The sequence below is a fragment of the Enhydra lutris genome, unplaced genomic scaffold (genome assembly GCF_002288905.1).
Source record: "Enhydra lutris kenyoni isolate GAN:26980312 unplaced genomic scaffold, ASM228890v2 scaffoldscaffold4, whole genome shotgun sequence".
Classification (NCBI taxonomy): Eukaryota; Metazoa; Chordata; class Mammalia; order Carnivora; family Mustelidae; genus Enhydra; species Enhydra lutris.
The window spans coordinates 46,955,901-46,974,736 of NW_019154088.1; the positions used below are offsets into that span (position 1 = coordinate 46,955,901).

The following is an 18,836-nucleotide window of genomic DNA, read 5'->3' on the forward strand; positions in this document are numbered from 1 at the left end:
CAACCGCTACTAGGCATGTGTTCGACAGAAATCGCCAAGTCAAATACTGTCCTTTCAGTTCTGACGGGACAGGTGTTGCCTCCGGGGTGAGCGGAGCCACCAAAAACAAAACAAATACCAGCCCATCAGCGCCAGGAAATGCCGCAATGGGCAGCTCGTAAAGTCCCAAGTTCCGAAGCTATGTAGGTAAAGACACTCTCCCTTTAACAGGGGAGCACCCGCTTCCCTTTGGGAAACTCTTAACTACCGAACAAGCGCAGGAAACCCGTTAAGTGTCAACAGCGGAAACTAGAACTCCGCCCCAAACAATAACCACCTGCGCCGCCAGCCGCAAGCGTTCCTGGGAAAGGACGTTGCGCCTTCGCCAGTCGCCGGTATCGGGAGGCACGAGCCGAATCCTCAAGCGGTCGGAATCCGCGCTCCGCCGACCGGCAGCCCCAGTGAGGACTCGGTCCTGCAAGTAAAAGGGGAGGCAGTCGCCCCCGCAGATCCACGAGCCGCTGTTCTGAGAAAATCCGAGCTGTGGGCACTCCGAGCAGACAGGCAGATCCGGGGACAGCCCGCGCGCTCCAGGACCCCGGCGGCGGCGCGGCGCGGCGGGAAGGGGGAAGTTTCAAAGCCGAGTTCTGGATTTGGCTTGCAGCTGGTCGCAGAAATGAAGCTCCACTGCGACGTCGAGGTAGTCAGTCGGCATTTGCCGGCTCTGGGAATGAGGAACCGGGGTAAGGGCGTCCGGGCGGTGTTGAGCCTCTGTCAGCAGACGCCCAGGAGTCAGCCTCGGGCTGGGGCTCGGGATGATAGAGGCGGCCCGCACCCCACCTGCCTGCTCATTTCCACCTTGAAGGACAAGCGCGGGACCCGCTATGAGGTGCGTGGACCGAACCGGGCCTGCCTCGGGAGTTGGCCACGAGCTCTTCCCTTTCGGGTCGCGCATGCTCGCCGGTTCCAGAGGTTGGAGTCTGTCCTGGGGGCGGATACCTGAGCCCCACCACCCCTCCCAGCCCTGGGCGTCTCCCTGTGAACCCGAAAGAGGAAAACTTTTGAGAGGGCACATTTTCCTTATTTTTCTTTCCTTTTTTTTTTTTGCCTTAAACTGACAGCCTTTCTATTCAGTAGTGGTTGGTAGCCTTGACCTTTTAAAGCCTCTGGAAACTCAGTCTGCGTGAAACTAAACTTTAAATGAAATAGCATTCCAGTTTGTGGGACCAGTAAAATAATTGCACTTTCGTTCAGTAAGTTTTTTTCCCCCACGGTACTTTCCCTAGCTGCTTTTTTTTTTTTTTTTTTTTTCTTTAAGTGTTGCTGGATAGTATCCAAGGTCTCTAGACCAGGTTAGTATAGTAGTATAGCAGTAATGCTTTGGGTTGCATCTTGATATTTTTATTAATGTTACTGGTTACTGCATCTCTTTCTCTCTTTTTCCTTAAATGTTTAATTTCTTAAGACTTGATTTTCTAGGGCGAGGGCTTTTTCTCCTCTACAGAGCAGTAGTAAACTCTAAAAACAATTGGAAGTTGAAACAATTTTCAAAACACAAGTTTTATAAAATTCTTTCTTCCTCATTTTACAAGGCATTATGTTATTTTGTCAGAATGACTGGAATACCCTTATGTCTAAATAAAGTTTATACATAAAATTGAGGGGGCAACTCATCTCCCACCCTTGCATCTGACTCTTGTCCAGATTTTATACAGTTTCTAGGATTATTCCCTCATAGTGTTGTACTCCACAATGAATACTCTTAGTTGACGGATGTGTTTATTGCATCTCATTCAGAGACGCTTAGAAATTGATACAGGCAGTTGAAAGTATAATTTCTCCTTTTTCATGGAATCAACTCATATAGTCTTTCAACTTGAAAGGACTTCAGCAATCACCCAACATTTTATAGGTTAGAAGACTGTAAGGTGACAGAAGCAAACTCATAACAAGAATTGTGTCTCCCTTTTCTTCACCATTGTCTTCCCCAAAACCTCTGTCAAGTCCAGCTCAGGTAGTGTATTTTTTTTTATTTTTAAATTTTATTTTTTATAAACATATATTTTTATCCCCAGGGGTACAGGTCTGTGAATCGCCAGGTTTACACACTTCACAGCACTCACCATAGCACATACCCTCCCCAATGTCCATAGCCCCACCCCCCCTCTCAAACCCCCCTCCCCCCATCAACCCTCAGTTTGTTTTGTGAGATTAAGAGTCACTTATGGTTTGTCTCCCTCCCAATCCCATCTTGTTTCATTTACTCTTCTCCTACCCCCTTAACCCCCCATGTTGCATCTCCTTTCCCTCATATCAGGGAGATCATATGATAGTTGTCTTTCTCCGATTGACTTATTTCGCTAAGCATGATACCCTCTAGTTCCATCCACGTCGTCGCAAATGGCAAGATTTCATTTCTTTTGATGGCTGCATAGTATTCCATTGTGTATATATACCACATCTTCTTTATCCATTCGTCTGTTAATGGACATCTAGGTTCTTTCCATAGTTTGGCTATTGTAGACATTGCTGCTATAAACATTCGGGTGCACGTGCCCCTTCGGATCACTTGTAGTGTATATTTTTAAAAAGTCTGTAACAATCTCTTCCTTAAGGTTTAAGGTTCACTAGTAATGGTAGGTCGTGATCCTAATCAAAACTTTATTGAGAACTATGAGTTGAAGGTTTACTGTGTGCAAGATGCAGTGCTAGATGCTGTGGGAGAATAAACTTGATTTAGTCACTATCCTTCCAAGACTAGAAAGGAAAAAACAAAAACTAGTGCTTGCACTACAAAGGTGGGCTATGATAAATGCTATAATAAAGGTAGAAGTATAATAGTAAAGTATCAAAAAGCTAAATGAATTTCATTACAGAGGCTTGAGAAAGTGGGTTTTTTTTTTTTTTTTTTTTAAGATTGATTGATTGATTTGAGAGAGAGAGCAGGAGCAGGGCAGAGGGAGAGGGACAGGCAGACTCCCTACTGAGCAGGGAGCCTGATATGGGACTCAATCCGAGGACTCTGGGATCATGACCAAAGCTGAACACAGATGCCTAACTGATTGAGCCACCAAGGCACCAGAGAAAGGTTTTGTAGAAGAGGTAGTGGCACAGGGCTTGGAACATAGTGGGTGCTCAGGAAACGTTTGTTGGAAGAGTTAAAGTGGTGTTGTTGGGTCCTGAAGACTAGGTATTAGTGCTAAGTGTGGAAGTATCTTGGGGATCTTTCTTATACCAACTTTTCTATTCCATTGTTCAGCTACTACCCATCTCACTGTAATTTCTAAATCTGTATCTTTAACTAGTCCTCTCCTAATTTCCAACTTGAATCTTCTATCGATTGGAAATCTTCACTTAGATGTGTTATAGCATTTCATACTCAAGATACTTAAAAATTAATTTTCTTTGCCACCCTAAATTTGCTTTTCTCTTGGAATTCTGCAACTCATTAAATAGTGCTCTGCTCTTGGGATGCCTGGGTGGCACAGTTGTTTGAACATATGCCTTCAGCTCAGTTCATGATTATGGGGTCCTGGGATCAAACCCTGAGTCAGGCTTAGAGGGGGGTCTGCCTCTCCCTCTGCTGCTCCCCACCTCGTGTTCTCTCTCTCTCTCAAATAGATAAATCTTTAAAAAAAAAAAAAAAGTGTTCTACCCAGAAGCCTTAAAGCTTTTACATTCCCACCTCTAATAAAATATTGAATTCTTTCAGTTCTACCTCATAGGTATCTTTCAGATTTTCATACCTCCTTCTGTCCCAACTGCAGTCTAAACTACCATTAACTCTTCCTTGGCTAGTCTCTTAAAAGATGCTCCTATTTCTACCCTCCCCCATCCTAATTCCCCCTCTCCCAAAGTTCGTTCTTACACTGTGGTTAAAGGGAAGTTATCAAAGTGTAGATCTACGTTCACAACTTCAAGTCGTTCAGTGGATATCATTTGCAGGATAAAATCCAAAATTCTTGACATGGTTTACAAAATCTTTCAGCCTTCAGTCTCTACCTGTCCGGGTTCAGTTGCCTCTACGCTGAATCCTTTAGCCATATTGAACTTCTTTCAGCTCCTCACAGCTGCCAAACTCCCTTGCCTTCAAGGCTTTGTACACGTTTTTCCTTATCGGTATGCTATTCCCTCTTTCTCCCCAGTATCTTCACTTGCCCAACATCTCCTAAATCTTTCAGTTCTCACCTTTAAGGTCACCTTCTTTTCCCTAGACCAGGTAAGATTCCTTTGCTATATAAGGTCTTAGAGCAATCTCTAATTCCCTTATCTTAATATTTGTTGTGCTTATAATTGCTTACTTAATAATTGTCTCTCATCAGACTGACAACTTTATAAATGTAATTATCATTTGGTTTTTTTCACTACTATTGTTTTAACCCCCCTGACATAGTACCCGGTACAGGGTGGCTTTTCAGTAAATAGTTGTTGAAATCTAAAGCAGAAGCAACATTTGTCATTAGAAATTTTTGAGCACCTATTATGTGTCGGTCACTGTTGTGCCTCCGTGGATACAGTATCGAACAAAGGAAACAAGATTCCTGGTTTCTTGGAGTTTATAATCTTGTGGGAGTGTGTCCACTTGGGACTAATGGACTGAAGTTAAGAAGGCAAGTAACTACTTTTGGCAGCTCCTACTATGGTCACATAGTTGGAATGGGAGAAGAGGAGCATTCTCCCAAACGGGATTCACAGGAAAGGGTTACTGGGCTGATAAAACAGTAGTATCTACCAGAAGCTAGATAAGAAATGTAGCTACCCAAATGCTAAAAAAAAAAAGAAAGAAAAACAAAAAAAACCCACAATGAAATTAAAACTAAAACTTAAAACCACAAAACTCCCAGACTTGAATAAAAAGCCTGGCAAAGTGACTGGCACATTCTAGTTGTAATAAATATTGAATCACAATACCTGGTTTTGTCTTTTTTTTCTCATTGGTTTTAAGCAGCTAAAGGACAACATTGAGCAGTTCTTCACCAAATTTATGGATGAGGGGAAAGCCACTGTTCGGTTAAAGGAACCTCCTGTGGATATCTGTCTAAGTAAGGTATGGTATTAAAAGCTCTAATGGTTAGGTTGGTTGACTGTATTTTCTTTATAAGAGGCTGTTTGAGCATCCTGATATCCCACTTAGCTGAACAGGGATGGACACTTGACAGATGTGTTTGAAGAAGCAATGGCAGCTTCTCTGGCATGCTGTACCAGCTCTAAAAGTGCAGAGAGGCTATGCAGGATGGGGGTGGAGGAGAATGACTTAGCTCTGTGCTCCAGATGGAGCCTTATGGTGTTCTTAGAGGGGAACTCTGTAAGGCCAGTGGCACAAGTCTACATTTTGCCAGCTTAATCAGGTTGCAAATCTAAATTTGGTGTAAAAAAAGATAAAATGCAAGTAGGACAATTTAGGGGGTGTTATATTTATTATCATTTTAGAAAATACTTAAACCATTAAAATAACTTTTTTTTTTTTTTTAAGATTTTATTTATTTATTTGACACACAGAGAGAGATCACAAGTAGGCAGAGAGGCAGACAGAGAGAGAGGAAGAAGCAGGCTCCCCGCTGAGCAGAGAGCCCGATGCGGGGCTCGATCCCAGGACCCTGAGATCACGACCCGAGCCGAAGGCAGAGGCTTTAACCCACTGAGCCACCCAGGCGCCCCTAAAATAACTTTTTTTTAAAACAATTTACTTATTTTAGAGAGAGAGTGAGAGAGTATGACCAGGAGAAGCAAAGAGAGAGAGGAAGAGAGAATCTCAAGCAGACTCCAAGCTGAGTTCGGAGCCCAGTGTGGGGCTCGATCTCATGACCCTGAGATCATGACCTGAGCCAAAACCAGGGTCGGATACTTAATGGACTTAAGCCACCCAGGCACCCCTAAAGATTTTATTTTTAAGTAATCTCTACACCTAATGTGGGACTCGGACCTACAGCCCCAAGGTCAAGAGCTGCATGCTTCACCAAATGAGCCAGCAAGGTGCCCCATCTCAGTTCATCTTAAATTCGTCTTTTTTTCTTTTTTTAATGATCTTATTTATTTGTGGGTGCCTGGGTGGCTCAGTGAGTTAGAGCCTCTGCCTTTGGCTCAGGTCATGATCTCAGGGTCCTGGGATTGAGCCCTGCATTGGGCTCTCTGCTCAGCAGGGAGCCTGTTTCCCTTCTTCTCTCTCTGCCTGCCTCTCTGCCTACTTGTGATCTCTGTCTGTCAAATAAATAAAATCGTTAAAATAAATAAAATAAAAATTTTATTTATTTGATAGAGAGAACACAAGTTGGGGAAGTAGCATGCAGGGAGAAGGGAGAAGCAGGCTCCCCTCTTAGCCGGAAGCCCTACAGGGGGCTGGATCCCAGGACACTGGGATCATGACCTGAATAGAAGGCAGCTGCTTAATGACAGAGCCACCCAGGAACTCCAAACCCAACCTTAAGTGGAATCTTTTCATGCTTTCCCATCTTACTTTATGCTCTTTTAGTTCCTTTTTAAATGGTTTTATTTAGAGTGTGTCTTTCAACATAATCTTTTTTCAGAAATTTTCAAAGTTTTTGTATCTATATTGAAATTTAGTCAATGAAGTGCTAAAATTATTTTTACTGCCATTTTCAAGAAATGATTGCACCATTTTGCATGTATAATTTTACAGAATTTGTATGATGAATTAGCTTGCATATATTATCTAAAATGGAATTTATAATTGTACGACTTATTTTTATTTATTCAGGCCAATTCCAGCAGTTTAAAAAGTTTCCTTACAGCTGTGAGACTGGCTCATAGAGGTTGTGATATTGAAGCACGACTTACAACCTTCACACCAGTGAAGACTTCAGAATTTGAAAAATTTAAAACTAAAATGGTTATCACATCCAAAAAGGACTATCCTCTAAGCAAGAACTTTCCATATTCTCTGGAACATCTTCAGACTTCTTATTGTGGGCTCGTCCGAATAGATACGCGTATGCTTTGCTTAAGAAACCTGAGGAAATTAGACTTGAGTCACAACCATATAAAAAAGCTTCCAGCTACAATTGGGGACCTCATCCATCTTCAAGAACTTAACTTGAATGACAATCACTTGGAGTCATTTAGTGTAGCCCTGTGTCAATCTACACTCCAGACGTCACTTCGGAGTTTGGATCTCAGCAAGAACAAAATTAAGGCACTCCCTGTGCAGTTTTGCCAGCTCCGAGAACTTACAGATTTGAAACTTGACGATAATGAATTGATTCGATTTCCTTTCAAGATGGGACAGTTGACAAAACTGCGTTTTTTGTCAGCAGCTCGAAATAAGCTTCCCTTTTTGCCTAGTGAATTTAAAAATTTATCCCTTGAGTACTTGGATCTTTTTGGAAATACTTTTGAACAACCAAAAGTCCTTCCGATTATAATGCTGCAAACGCCATTAACTTTATTGGAATCTTCTGCACAAGCAGTATTACATAATAGGTAAGACTTTAATAGTCATAAAATGTGGTATCTAGCATTCTAGTATTCTCATCATCCTCATTGTAATAGTCACAGTCTTTAACATAGTTTACAGTGCTGTGCACAATCTGTCCCCTTGCACCAGTGACCTTCTTGGTGCTCCTTACCCTGGCTTGGAATGCTTTTCTTCCAGAAGGTTCATAGCTCACTTTCTCACTTCATTCAGTTCTCTTCCCACATGGCACCCAGAAAGGCCTTTCCTGACTCTATTTAAAGTTTGATCCCCCACCTCCTTACACTGCTTGACTTTTTTGTCATGGGATTTATTACCTGGCATTACATATTTTTTAACATTTCTTTTTCTGTCAGTTTTCCCCATTATAATGTAAGATCCATGAGGGCATGGACTTTGTCTTATTACTTAATATTTCCCCAGGGCCTAAAATGTGATATTCCTCTGTTCCTACCATATATTAGGCTCTTAATTAATATTTGAATGAATGAATGAATGGCAGTTGTTTCTCCAAGAGTGGTCCCTGACCAACAGTATCAGAATCACCTAGGAACTTGTTAGAGATGCGAGGTTTTGGGCGCCTGGGTGGCTCAATGGGTTAAGCCGCTGCCTTCGGCTCAGGTCATGATCTCAGGGTCCTGGGATCAAGTCCCGCATCGGGCTCTCTGCTCAGCAGGGAGCCTGCTTCCCTAAAAAAAATAAAAAAAGAAAGAAATAACGAGATGCGAGGTTTTAACTCCACTATAGACCTATTGAATCAGAAAATCTGAGGGTGGGGTCTAACCCTTGTGTTTTCATCAGTCCTTCCAGGTAGTATTGATGCACTCTAAAGTTTGAGAATTACAATCTGGCACAGTGGTCAAGTGTGGTCTTTGGAGTCAGACTTGAGTTTGATTCCTGGCTTTACCCCTTAGTGTGGCTTTAGCAAGTTATCAAACCTCCTTTGATTCAATTTTCTCATCTGTGAAACAGGAATAATAATACCCACTTTACATAGTTGTGAAGATAAAGGAGCTAATACTTTGGCATATAGTAGGACTCAATAGCTGTTGGTTCTCTTCCCCCTTTTCTTTGAACACTAACTGCACTTGGTTTCATGAGACCCCAAACTCCATGCTTCTTTCATATAGGAGACTAAGATGTAGACCAAATTATTATCGAGTGCCCATAAAATTGTAGGAAGACCATATTTCAGAGACGGGATTGGTTTTTTAGTGGGTAGAATGGATTTAAAAAAAAACAAACAAACCAACCCATGGGCCTAGAAAAATACACAGAATTTTGCATACAGCTTTATAATGCTCATGGACCCTGACTGAAATCAATTACAACCCTCCCTCCTCACCATTTGTATCTAAGAGCTCTTAGTTTAAAGTGGTGATTCTCAAACTTTATTTCACATTTGGAGTCACCTGAGGAGCTTTAAAAATTCTGATGATTTGAGACACCTGGCTGACTCAGAACTGACATCCAACATAGAAAAGTGGAAGGAAAAAATAGGTGATCAAAATGTGATATGATAGGGAAGGTAGAAAAATAAATTGATAGTGGTGAATGATATAGCATGTAGTATTTACATTGTTTTTTAAACTTGACCTCTACTGGTATATGTTCTTTTAAGGTGACCTTAATTTTTACTAATGTATAATTTTGCATGTTTTCAGCCCACTTGTTATAAAAAGAATACTGATCCAAAACTATGAGAACAATGCCTTTATCTAGCTGCTGGTGAATTGCCCTAACTACTGGTTACAAACAAAGTTATGGTCTATTAGAAAAATTTGTGGGAATTTAAATTATGTTAGATAGAAAATACAGTTTTTAACTGTTACCTATTTCCCTAGGCTATAACCAACAGCCTGAAAGAGATAAACATAAATATGTGGTAGACACTCCTAGCACAGTTTTTTTTTTTAATTGTTATTTATACAAGCAAGAAATTAGTACAGGTGAAAAAAATGAATTGCAAACAAGGCTGGTCACTAATCCCTTATGAAAAGGAAACTATTTTTTATTTGATATGTATCTTTTCAGACTCTAAAAGGGTTTTGAACCCCAGTTTAAATTATGAGTAGATTTTATTTATTTGTTGAAAAAGATCTGAACACCTATTACGTGCCAGCCTAAGTTAGGGACTAGAGAACAAAGCATAGACTCTGTGGGAGATAGACAAAGTGACTTGGGGCCTGGTTGAGTTTGGGGGAAGGAGTTGAACAGTGGGTAGGCAACCTCAAAAGACAATCTTACAGTGGCTCCTAGATGAGGGTAAATAGTTTGATTTTAATTGCATTGGGCGTCATTGGAAGTTTTAAGTAGGAAGGGTGAGTGATTTAAGCAAGGTGAGGTCAGCCTTACTGGCTTAGCCAGCCAGTAAATTAAAACAAATACCCCAAACAATAAGTGTTTTAAATCTGTTTCACAGTTTAAAAGTCCCTTTTGAACAGTGGATGCCTAGGAGAGTATTTGGATTTATTTACGTAAATGTTTCTTCACAAATAGAACTCGGTAATTTTCCCATTACCATTATGAGAATTGTGTAACAGAACTATACCTTTAAATGATCATGTTATACTGGTCTTACAGTGTAGATCCATAAAGTACAGATGACTCTCTGCAGTCTATTCCATGGGTTTTGCTATTAAGTGACATTGCTAAAAGATACTTTATGGAGTAGTATAAGTATACAATATGTCGTATGGTGTTTTTAGTATATTTTCCCCATTCTTAACTGTTTGGAAGGGAGGAAAATATACTGAGTCACTTAATTAAAGATCTTATTTTTCTATGGTTATAACTCAGTGTCCAGTAATTCATGACCTAATGCATGAAGTTCTGAATCTAGTAGTGTATTAAAAAAATTTTTTTGAACTTTTTTTCCCAATAGGATTCCATATGGCTCTCATATCATTCCTTTTCATCTTTGCCAAGATTTGGATACTGCAAAAACCTGTGTTTGTGGAAGATTCTGTCTAAACTCTTTTATTCAGGGAACTACTACTATGAATCTACACTCTGTTGCTCACACTGTGGTCTTAGTAGATAATATGGGTGGTACTGAAGCACCTGTTATGTCTTACTTCTGTTCTGTAGCCTGTTACGTAAATTCCTGTGATATGTTAAAGTAATAGGTGATACTACAAAAAGAAATTCCATTTAGTTACAGATCAGTTTGGGATTCATTTGTGGTTTAACTGTGTCAAACTGGAGAAAGGGAAGCCTTTCATATACTTGAGGGGAAGATGTTACTCTAACATTTTCAATCATTTGACTGTAAAACCTTAATTTCATTAAAACCTATTTAATTTCATTGTGAAGAAACAATTTTATCAGTTTATTGCACATGTATTTATTTCAACCTAGTGTTTCCAGAATGGGTTGTGGGTTAGCTTTTAATGTTAAACAGATATTGATCCCTATCACTCCAGTCATAGAGTTTTCTTAACAATTTTCTTCTTGAGTTTCAATTAAAAAAATTGAGTTCCTATATGTAGAAAATATACCTTGAAGGACTAACATAGTCTAAATTTTAGTGAAAACTTGTTTGGTATGAAACCACATAAGCATACCGCTTTTTGTGTTTTTCGAGTATATTATTCTACGTATGGAATTCTATATTCAAGCATAAAGTTGGAGCTGCTTTGGGATAAACAGACTTCAGCTTTTATAGGTTTTATAATGTTACTCACATCTTTGTTGTGATTTCTGTTTTTTAACTTCCAGAGTTGGAACACAGTTTTAGGGTTGGGTAGGAGTTAAAAATTGCTACTTTTTACTGACTGCATTCTGTATTTGAAGGTTCTTTTTTCTGTTTATTATTTTAGTCACTTAATATTTTTATTTTTTAATTTAAAAAGTGGTAATACACCAGCTAAACTATGATGAGGATTTGAACCAGGGGAAAGGAATGGAAAATGAAGCTGCTTGAAAAAATTGTGGAAAACAAAATCAGAACTGCTCCATTCTGTTCATTCCTATGGCCCTTCTTCAGATCAGCCTCTTTTTTAGATCACTGCAATAGCCTCATAACCGGTTTCTGGGAACAAAGGAAGTAAAAGTTACTAGAGAAAGCCATCTCTGATCTTTGCATACCATTGCTGCTTTGGACCAGGACTTACGGTTAGTCTGTGTAAGACTATTTCTTATGGCTTAGGTAGCTGCTACTTCCTCTGTCCTAAAATATTTATTTGGAGCATTTTATTCTTTTCTGAAACTACAAGTATTCCTGAGTAAATACTGTTTTAACTGTTAGAAGAGTTTTATTAAAACTTTATGTATAGGATCTCTAAAATGTAGTTTCTTCTCAGAGTGGATTCTTCCATCCAGAGTAATTCTTGGGTGACCTTAAATTTGTTTTGCTTGTGGTCAAATTCTTCCCGCAAAAGATTTCTATATAATTTCTAGTTTTCATTTAAAAAAAAAATCATATATAATGCAAAAATGGCTTACACATTAAAAAGAGCTGCATTTAGCTCCATCTTTGTTCTGGGTGTTTTACATACAGTATTTGATTTAATCCTCACAAATTACCCTAGGAGGTACCATGAACCCAGACCAGAGATTTTAAGCCCAGGTTTTATATACCTTCTAAAGTTAATTCACTTAAGCTCTTAAAACCAAGAATTCTATAATTAAGTAAAACATCTTAGGATTTGCTAAACTCAAAATGTTGAAGGATTACCCATAAATATTATGTAACTACATTAAAGCATCGTTCTTTTAAAAATGTATTGTGGCATATTTAACATGTGTGTATCTGATTTTTACATGTTCTTGTAGAAGTTATTTTTATTTTTTTATTTATTTGAGAGACGGGCAGAGGAAGTGGGAGAGCAGACTTTTCACAGAGCAGTAAGCCCAGACCCTGGGAACATGACCTGAATCAAAGGCAGACACTTGACTGAGCCACTCAGGTGCTCCAGAAGTTTTTCATCAACAAATGCAGAAGTGTCTGTGTTGGGACTAAGTGCCAACCAGCTGTTAGTCCTACAACCCAGCCCTTTGCATTATTCATCTACAAGCCATCCCATGTAAATATCTTGGCCAACTTAAAATTCTTGTACAAAATGCAGAATTTGTCTTCTCATAAACCATACCCTTTGTCATTCTTTCCTTTTGATACTCATGTTTTGCCTTCTGTGTGTTATAAGGCTCACTTCTTTAAGTTTCAGCTTTCCATTCTGTTTTCATTGGTAACTGCATACTTTCTCAAACCTCCTAATAACCAAGAAGTTTTAACATTTGAGTATCTCCAGGATGGCTTCTTAAAGAATCAAAAGTTTATGCCATCATGGACTCACTGTTTTTTTACTAGCTTCAGAATCTTTCAGTTAGAAGTCGGTTTTAAACTCGTGCCTTACATTCAGGACCAGTCTATCACAGTGCTGTCCCAAAAAACTGATGGAAATGTTCTGTATCTGTGTTGTCCAGTAGGTTGGCCACTCAGCATATGTGGCTATTGAGCACTAAATGTAACTAGTGTAACTGAGGAACTGCATTTTTCGTTTAAATATCTATGTAGGGGCGCCTGGGTGGTTCAGTGGGTTAAAGCCTCCGCCTTCTGCTCAGGTCATGATCCCAGGGTCCTGGGATTGAGCCCTGCATCAGGTTCTCTGTTCTGTAGGGAGCCTGCTTCCTCCTCTCTCTCTCTGCCTGCCTCTCTGCCTACTTGTGATCTCTGTCAAATAAATAAATAAATAAATAAAATCTTTAAAAAAAATATCTATGTATAGCTAGTGGTCCCTACTGGACACCAACTTGCAAGTCAGCTCTTATACCCCAACTTGGATACTCTGTCTGCCCCATTCAGTCTGCTATACACAGGCCTAATTTATCCTCCTCATTTACTTTTTTCAAAATCTGATTTACACCTTTCCCAGCAGCTCATCAGTTATGAGTTCACCAAACACATTAATTTGAAATTGACCAGAAAATATATGTTATTTTTCCCTGCTATGTGATTTATATCCATAACCTAGTTTATAAAGTTGGGAGGTGGGACTCCTGTTTTCTTTATATATAAATACAAAATTCCAATTTTGTGGAACTAAATCTAAGTAAGAATTTGAGAATAAGGGGCACCTGGGTGCCTCAGTCATTAGGCGTCTGCCTTCAGCTCAGGTCATGATCCCAGAGTCCTGGGATGGAGCCCCACATCAGGCTCCCTGCTGGATGGGAAGCCTACTTCTCCCTTTACCATCCCCACCCCTGCTTGTGTTCCCTCTCTCCCTGTCAAATAAAAATCTTTAAAATACATATATATATATATATATATATATATATATATTTCAAATATATATATATATTTGAAGATAAACAGTTCATTGACAAATTTTCTGTTATTTTGAATCACATTAAGCATGTGATTCAATTCACTAAGCATGTCATTCTATTTAGATTTAAAAAAAAAACCAGTTGGGTAAAATATCACTTTATTTTCATACAGGTAATTTTTCTACAGGGTCAACATTTTCTTCTCAAAAATAAAAGAAGAAACTCAAAGCTTAGAACTGGATCACTTGGCCCTTTCTCTTCTTATCTCCTCCCAGTTCAAAATGCTTGCATCTCTTAATGGCCAGCATCCTCTTGGACCTGCAGTTAGGTTCAACACATTCAAGCCTCAGCACAATCTTCTTTGTGGTTTTAGCCTTCTTCCGGAAAATGGGCTTTGTCTGCCCACCATAGCCACTCTGCTTCCGATCATAGCGCCTCTTTCCTTGGGCATAAAGGGAATCCTTGCCCTTCTTATACTGGGTCACTTTGTGAGGCTGATGCTTTCCACACTTCTTACAGAAAGTCCTTCGGGTTTTAGGAACGTTGACCATCTCTGCAGCAGCGCTGTCTGCAGGATGAAAATGTAAAACATTTGGAAGTTAAAGTAGCAAACTTAAAACATTTTTAATAAAGTGCTTTAAAAATATAGGAAAACATTACATATGTCAGTAATGTATAAACCCACCAAGTACTCCTTTTACCTATGACTCAATACAAAAGTGCACACCTTTTTGTTATGTCCAGAATATTTTTGGAATAAGACTCACTTAAAAGCAGCATAGGGGCGCCCAACAGCCAGTTCCCCGTACAAAGTGGGGTCCTTTGGAGCTTAATTTACTGTGGCCGTCCCAAAAAGCATAGTGGTGTTTATCTGATTTTCTTTCTCAGACCCTCTCACACCCTTTTCCTCCATGTTCTAGCTCCCGGGTATGTCCGGTTCAGTGCCTGGTTTCGGTCAGTAGCTCCAGCTACCGCCCGCTTCCGTTCCTTCTCCGGGAACCGGAGCTGTCTGGTTGCACTTTTCCCCTCCGAAGCACCATCACCCATGAGCAGCGTTCAAGGCTGACGTGTCCCTTAATAAGCATCTCCCGGCCCACTAGCCGTCATTCGTGAGCCCCTTTCCGAGGGGAGAAGCCCGTTAACTCTGCCAAGGCAGCGGGCCTCACCCTCCAGTTCCTACAAGGGCCTGGTCCATCTCCAGATTCTGAGCACTGGAGGTTCCTGCTGAGACCGCTACACTCCCGTCTTAGCTTACCGGGAAACTCGGCAACCAAGATCCTCGCCTCGCTCTGCTCGCGCCTAACAGGAAAGGGAGGATGAAGCGGAAGTAGGAACTGAGCGTGAGCGACAGTGCTACGGACCAATAGGCAGCAGGCAGCGGCGGCCCGTCGTCTCCGGACGCGTCCGGGAATCTCCAACCAGCGGCCCAGGGGGGCGGGCCAGAGGGGTGTGGGCCGGAGGACCGCGGCGCTCCGCCGGCCAGTCGCGGGTTGTCAGAACGGTTGCCGCTGGAGTGGGGCGAGGCTGCGTCGCTGGGTCTTGGCGGTCTGGGGCCCGCGTAAGGATGAGAGCGCAGAGGACGCAGGGCCGCTGGAGGCGCAGGTAACCAAGCGGGGTGCGGTGGGGCCGCGGCGGGACTTCTTCCGGGACCGGTGCTGAATGGAGAGGACCGAGGCGACGCCGAGCCGCGGCTCCTAGCGGCGGGGCCGCTGCCCGAGCTGCAGCTGCCAGGCGAGGATGTGTGGAGCCCGGGCGGCGCGGGGGAACTGAGACCCTTCGGGCCCCTGGACCCCCGGGGCCCGGGATGAGTTAGCTGGGGCAGCCGCGGGGGCCAGTTCTGACTGCTACAGGCCAAGGCCACGGCCACCACCCGCCCGCCCCTTCTGTGCAGAAGCCGCTAGCTCCTTTTTGCGCCCGTCCGCGCTCCCTGCCCTGGAGACCATGAGGTTCCGCATCTATAAGCGGAAGGTGCTGATCCTGACGCTCGTGGTGGCCGCCTGCGGCTTCGTCCTCTGGAGCAGCAATGGGCGACAAAGGAAGAGCGAGGCCCTCGCCCCGCCGCTGCTGGACGCCGAGCCCGCGCGAGGTGCGGGCGGCCGGGGCGGGGACCATTCTGCTGTGTCCGTGGGCATCCGCCGGGTCTCCAACGAGTCGGCGGCTCCTCTGGTCCCGGCGGCCCCGCAGCCTGAAGCAGACAACCTGACGCTGCGGTACAGGTCCCTGGTGTACCAGCTGAACTTTGACCAGACGCTGAGGAATGTAGATAAGGCCGGCTCCTGGGCTCCTCGAGAGCTGGTGCTGGTGGTCCAGGTGCATAACCGGCCCGATTACCTCAGACTGCTGCTGGACTCACTCCGAAAAGCCCAAGGTATTGACAACGTCCTCGTCATCTTTAGCCATGACTTCTGGTCGACAGAGATCAATCAGCTGATCTCTGGGGTGGATTTCTGTCCGGTTCTGCAGGTGTTCTTTCCTTTCAGCATTCAGTTGTACCCCAACGAGTTTCCAGGCAGCGACCCCAGAGATTGCCCCAGAGATCTGGAGAAGAATGCAGCTTTGAAGATGGGATGCATTAATGCTGAGTATCCCGACTCCTTTGGCCATTATAGAGAGGCTAAGTTCTCCCAAACCAAACACCATTGGTGGTGGAAGCTGCATTTTGTATGGGAAAGGGTCAAAGTTCTTCGAGACTATACTGGCCTCATACTTTTCCTAGAGGAAGATCACTACTTAGCCCCAGACTTTTACCATGTCTTCAAAAAGATGTGGAAGTTAAAGCAGGAGGAGTGTCCTGAGTGTGATGTTCTCTCCCTGGGGACCTATACGGCCATTCGAAGTTTCCATGGCATTGCTGACAAGGTAGATGTGAAAACTTGGAAATCCACAGAGCACAATATGGGTCTAGCCTTGACCCGGGATGCATATCAGAAGCTGATTGAGTGCACAGACACTTTCTGTACTTATGATGATTATAACTGGGACTGGACTCTTCAATATTTAACTGTATCTTGTCTTCCAAAATTCTGGAAAGTGCTGGTTCCTCAAGTTCCTAGGATATTTCATGCTGGAGACTGTGGTATGCACCACAAGAAAACCTGTAGACCATCCACCCAGAGTGCCCAAATTGAGTCACTCTTAAATAATAACAAACAGTACTTGTTTCCAGAAACTCTAATTATCAGTGAGAAATTTGTGGCAGCCATTTCCCCACCTAGGAAAAATGGAGGGTGGGGAGATATTAGGGACCATGAACTCTGTAAAAGTTATAGAAGACTGCAGTGAAAAATCACAATTACAAAAGCAAAAGTCACAGTCTTCTATTTTTGATATTTGTCCAAACAGAATATACAATTGAATAAAAGGGTTTAGGAACTGGTTTCTGCTTTAATACAGAAAAAAAAATTCTTGTAAAAGATGTCCAAATATAGTAATCTTTTCCTTCTATGTCTGATTAAAATTTAAACACAAGTTTTCATTTTGGGAGTTGGGTTTTAAAGTTCAATCTCTATCTGCTAAAGGTAATCATTATTAATTGGTAAAAGAAAAGGGGAAATTTTATTTAAGTTGCGTCTATTAATCTTTTTATCTGGAACTTTGTACACTTTTCCACTTTCAAAACTTATTTTAAGTACAGCAGACTTTATTTAAAATTGTCATAGCAGTAAAAAGTATTACAATGGAATTATTAGTATTAATGGAACAAGCCCAGTTTCACTCTTGACACGGTTACTAGGAAGGGATTGCTTCACTGGTTTTATAATACAAAAGTTATGTTTGTTAAACGCCCTATCAGAACAGACATTTTCAGTATTACAGATTCCTGTATTATTGTGTTAAGATTTGCCTGTGCTTTGGAGCCTTCATAGAACACAGTTTCTTTTGGAATGTATTTGATTGATAAGAAAGTTTAAACACTGTTTTCACCTCAATGTAGAAATACAGTGGGTTTTTTTTTTCTTTTAGTGCTGCCAAAATAAAATACTCATTTTTGCATAAAAAGGTTCATAATTATTTTGCAGAATAAATTTTGTTTACTCTTTACACCAAAATTCAGTGAAGGCATTCTAGAAGTTTTTAAAGTTTACATTACATCTTCGTGTGTACTGTTTGTACATCATATAACTGAGTTTGAAATAAAACCCCACTCTTGACAATGCATTCCCTTTAGAAGACACTGGCTTTCAAATTACCCAAGCATAGATAATGAACAATAAAAAGCTGCTGTGTAAGTGAAATACAGCCTAAATTGTTTTCGAAAGCCAGAAATGATAGAAAGTTCAGTCATGCCAAAGTGAAACATGTTCCAGTGCCAGCTTTATTTTAAGTGAAATCATACTTTTTAAAAGGATAGACACAGTAAATAATAGGAAACATGCTTAAAATTTATTCTTTATTTCTTGTGGAAGTTTCTCTTAATAGTATATAATTGCATTCAACCAGAAGTTACACAGAGACTAATTTCTGTATAGTTAGGACATCATTTCATTCTAAGAAGATGGTGTATTAAATGGACAATTTTGAAATTATTTCATCAAATTAAGAGTCATACTATGTTTGAGAAATGCATGTGGTTGTTAAATATGGAACAAATAGTTCTCTTGCTTTATGAGCTACCTTTATATTACCCTCACAGCCCAGTTTGGTTCCAGATTTTATAGGGGGTTATAAATGTCAATCAGGATGAATTGTCATGCTTTGTACTAGCTTTTGGTGCTCTGATTTGACTTTCAGCTGTTCAGAGGACTAAAAAAATTAATGTCCAGGACTAGGGTAGGCCTGAAGTTTGAATTATTTTGAATCAGAAAAAGATCATTGATAAACTAGGTCATGGTTTTGGGGTCAGCAATTAGATCAACAAATATTTTCCTTTCTACATTTTCATTCATGCTGTACTAAAAATTTTTGTGAGGAAAAAAATCTCTGGATTTTCTCCTGGCCTCCAATATAAATATTAATAACTTAACCACTGTTAAGATGAATTATCTATTGCCCTCTTTTAGATATTACAAGCAAAACTAACTAGATAACACTGGCTCTTTGGTTTCTTTCCATGTAATATAGTGAAGACAATTTTGCTATGGGAGCAAATTCCCAGATTTTTTAGTTGTTCTAAAATTCATAAATGTCGGGGTGCCTAGCTGGCTCAGTTGGAGTGTAT

At 41.1% G+C, this 18,836-nt stretch overlaps 3 protein-coding genes across 5 annotated transcripts; 2 read left to right on the top strand and 1 right to left on the bottom strand.

Moving 5' to 3' along the window:
- Window positions 1-612: 612 nt before the first annotated feature.
- LOC111161166 (leucine rich repeat protein 1) lies at window positions 613-11,703 on the top strand. 3 transcript variants are annotated; one of them, XM_022524712.1, is made up of 4 exons: window positions 613-868; window positions 4,928-5,026; window positions 6,695-7,416; window positions 10,293-11,703. In XM_022524712.1, exons 1-4 carry the CDS (start codon window positions 656-658, stop codon window positions 10,531-10,533), a joined length of 1,275 nt encoding a protein of 424 aa, XP_022380420.1. In that variant the 5' UTR covers window positions 613-655; the 3' UTR covers window positions 10,534-11,703. The 3 variants fall into 3 exon arrangements, with proteins under 3 accessions (XP_022380420.1, XP_022380437.1, XP_022380428.1); XM_022524720.1 differs by lacking the exon at window positions 613-868 and adding an exon at window positions 1,846-1,993; XM_022524729.1 differs by lacking the exon at window positions 6,695-7,416 and having other exon boundaries at window positions 650-868; window positions 10,293-10,509.
- A 2,116-nt stretch (window positions 11,704-13,819) lies between these two features.
- On the bottom strand, window positions 13,820-15,008 carry LOC111160142 (ribosomal protein L36a like). The gene is made up of 2 exons (XM_022523005.1): window positions 14,934-15,008; window positions 13,820-14,246 (listed from the first exon to the last, which is right to left on the bottom strand). The coding sequence occupies exon 2, from the start codon at window positions 14,227-14,229 to the stop codon at window positions 13,909-13,911; it is 321 nt and encodes a 106-aa protein (XP_022378713.1). The 5' UTR covers window positions 14,230-14,246; window positions 14,934-15,008; the 3' UTR covers window positions 13,820-13,908.
- A 110-nt stretch (window positions 15,009-15,118) lies between these two features.
- On the top strand, window positions 15,119-18,815 carry LOC111160137 (mannosyl (alpha-1,6-)-glycoprotein beta-1,2-N-acetylglucosaminyltransferase). The gene has a single exon (XM_022522992.1). It carries the CDS (start codon window positions 15,620-15,622, stop codon window positions 16,958-16,960), a length of 1,341 nt encoding a protein of 446 aa, XP_022378700.1. The 5' UTR covers window positions 15,119-15,619; the 3' UTR covers window positions 16,961-18,815.
- The last annotated feature ends 21 nt before the right edge of the window (window positions 18,816-18,836 follow it).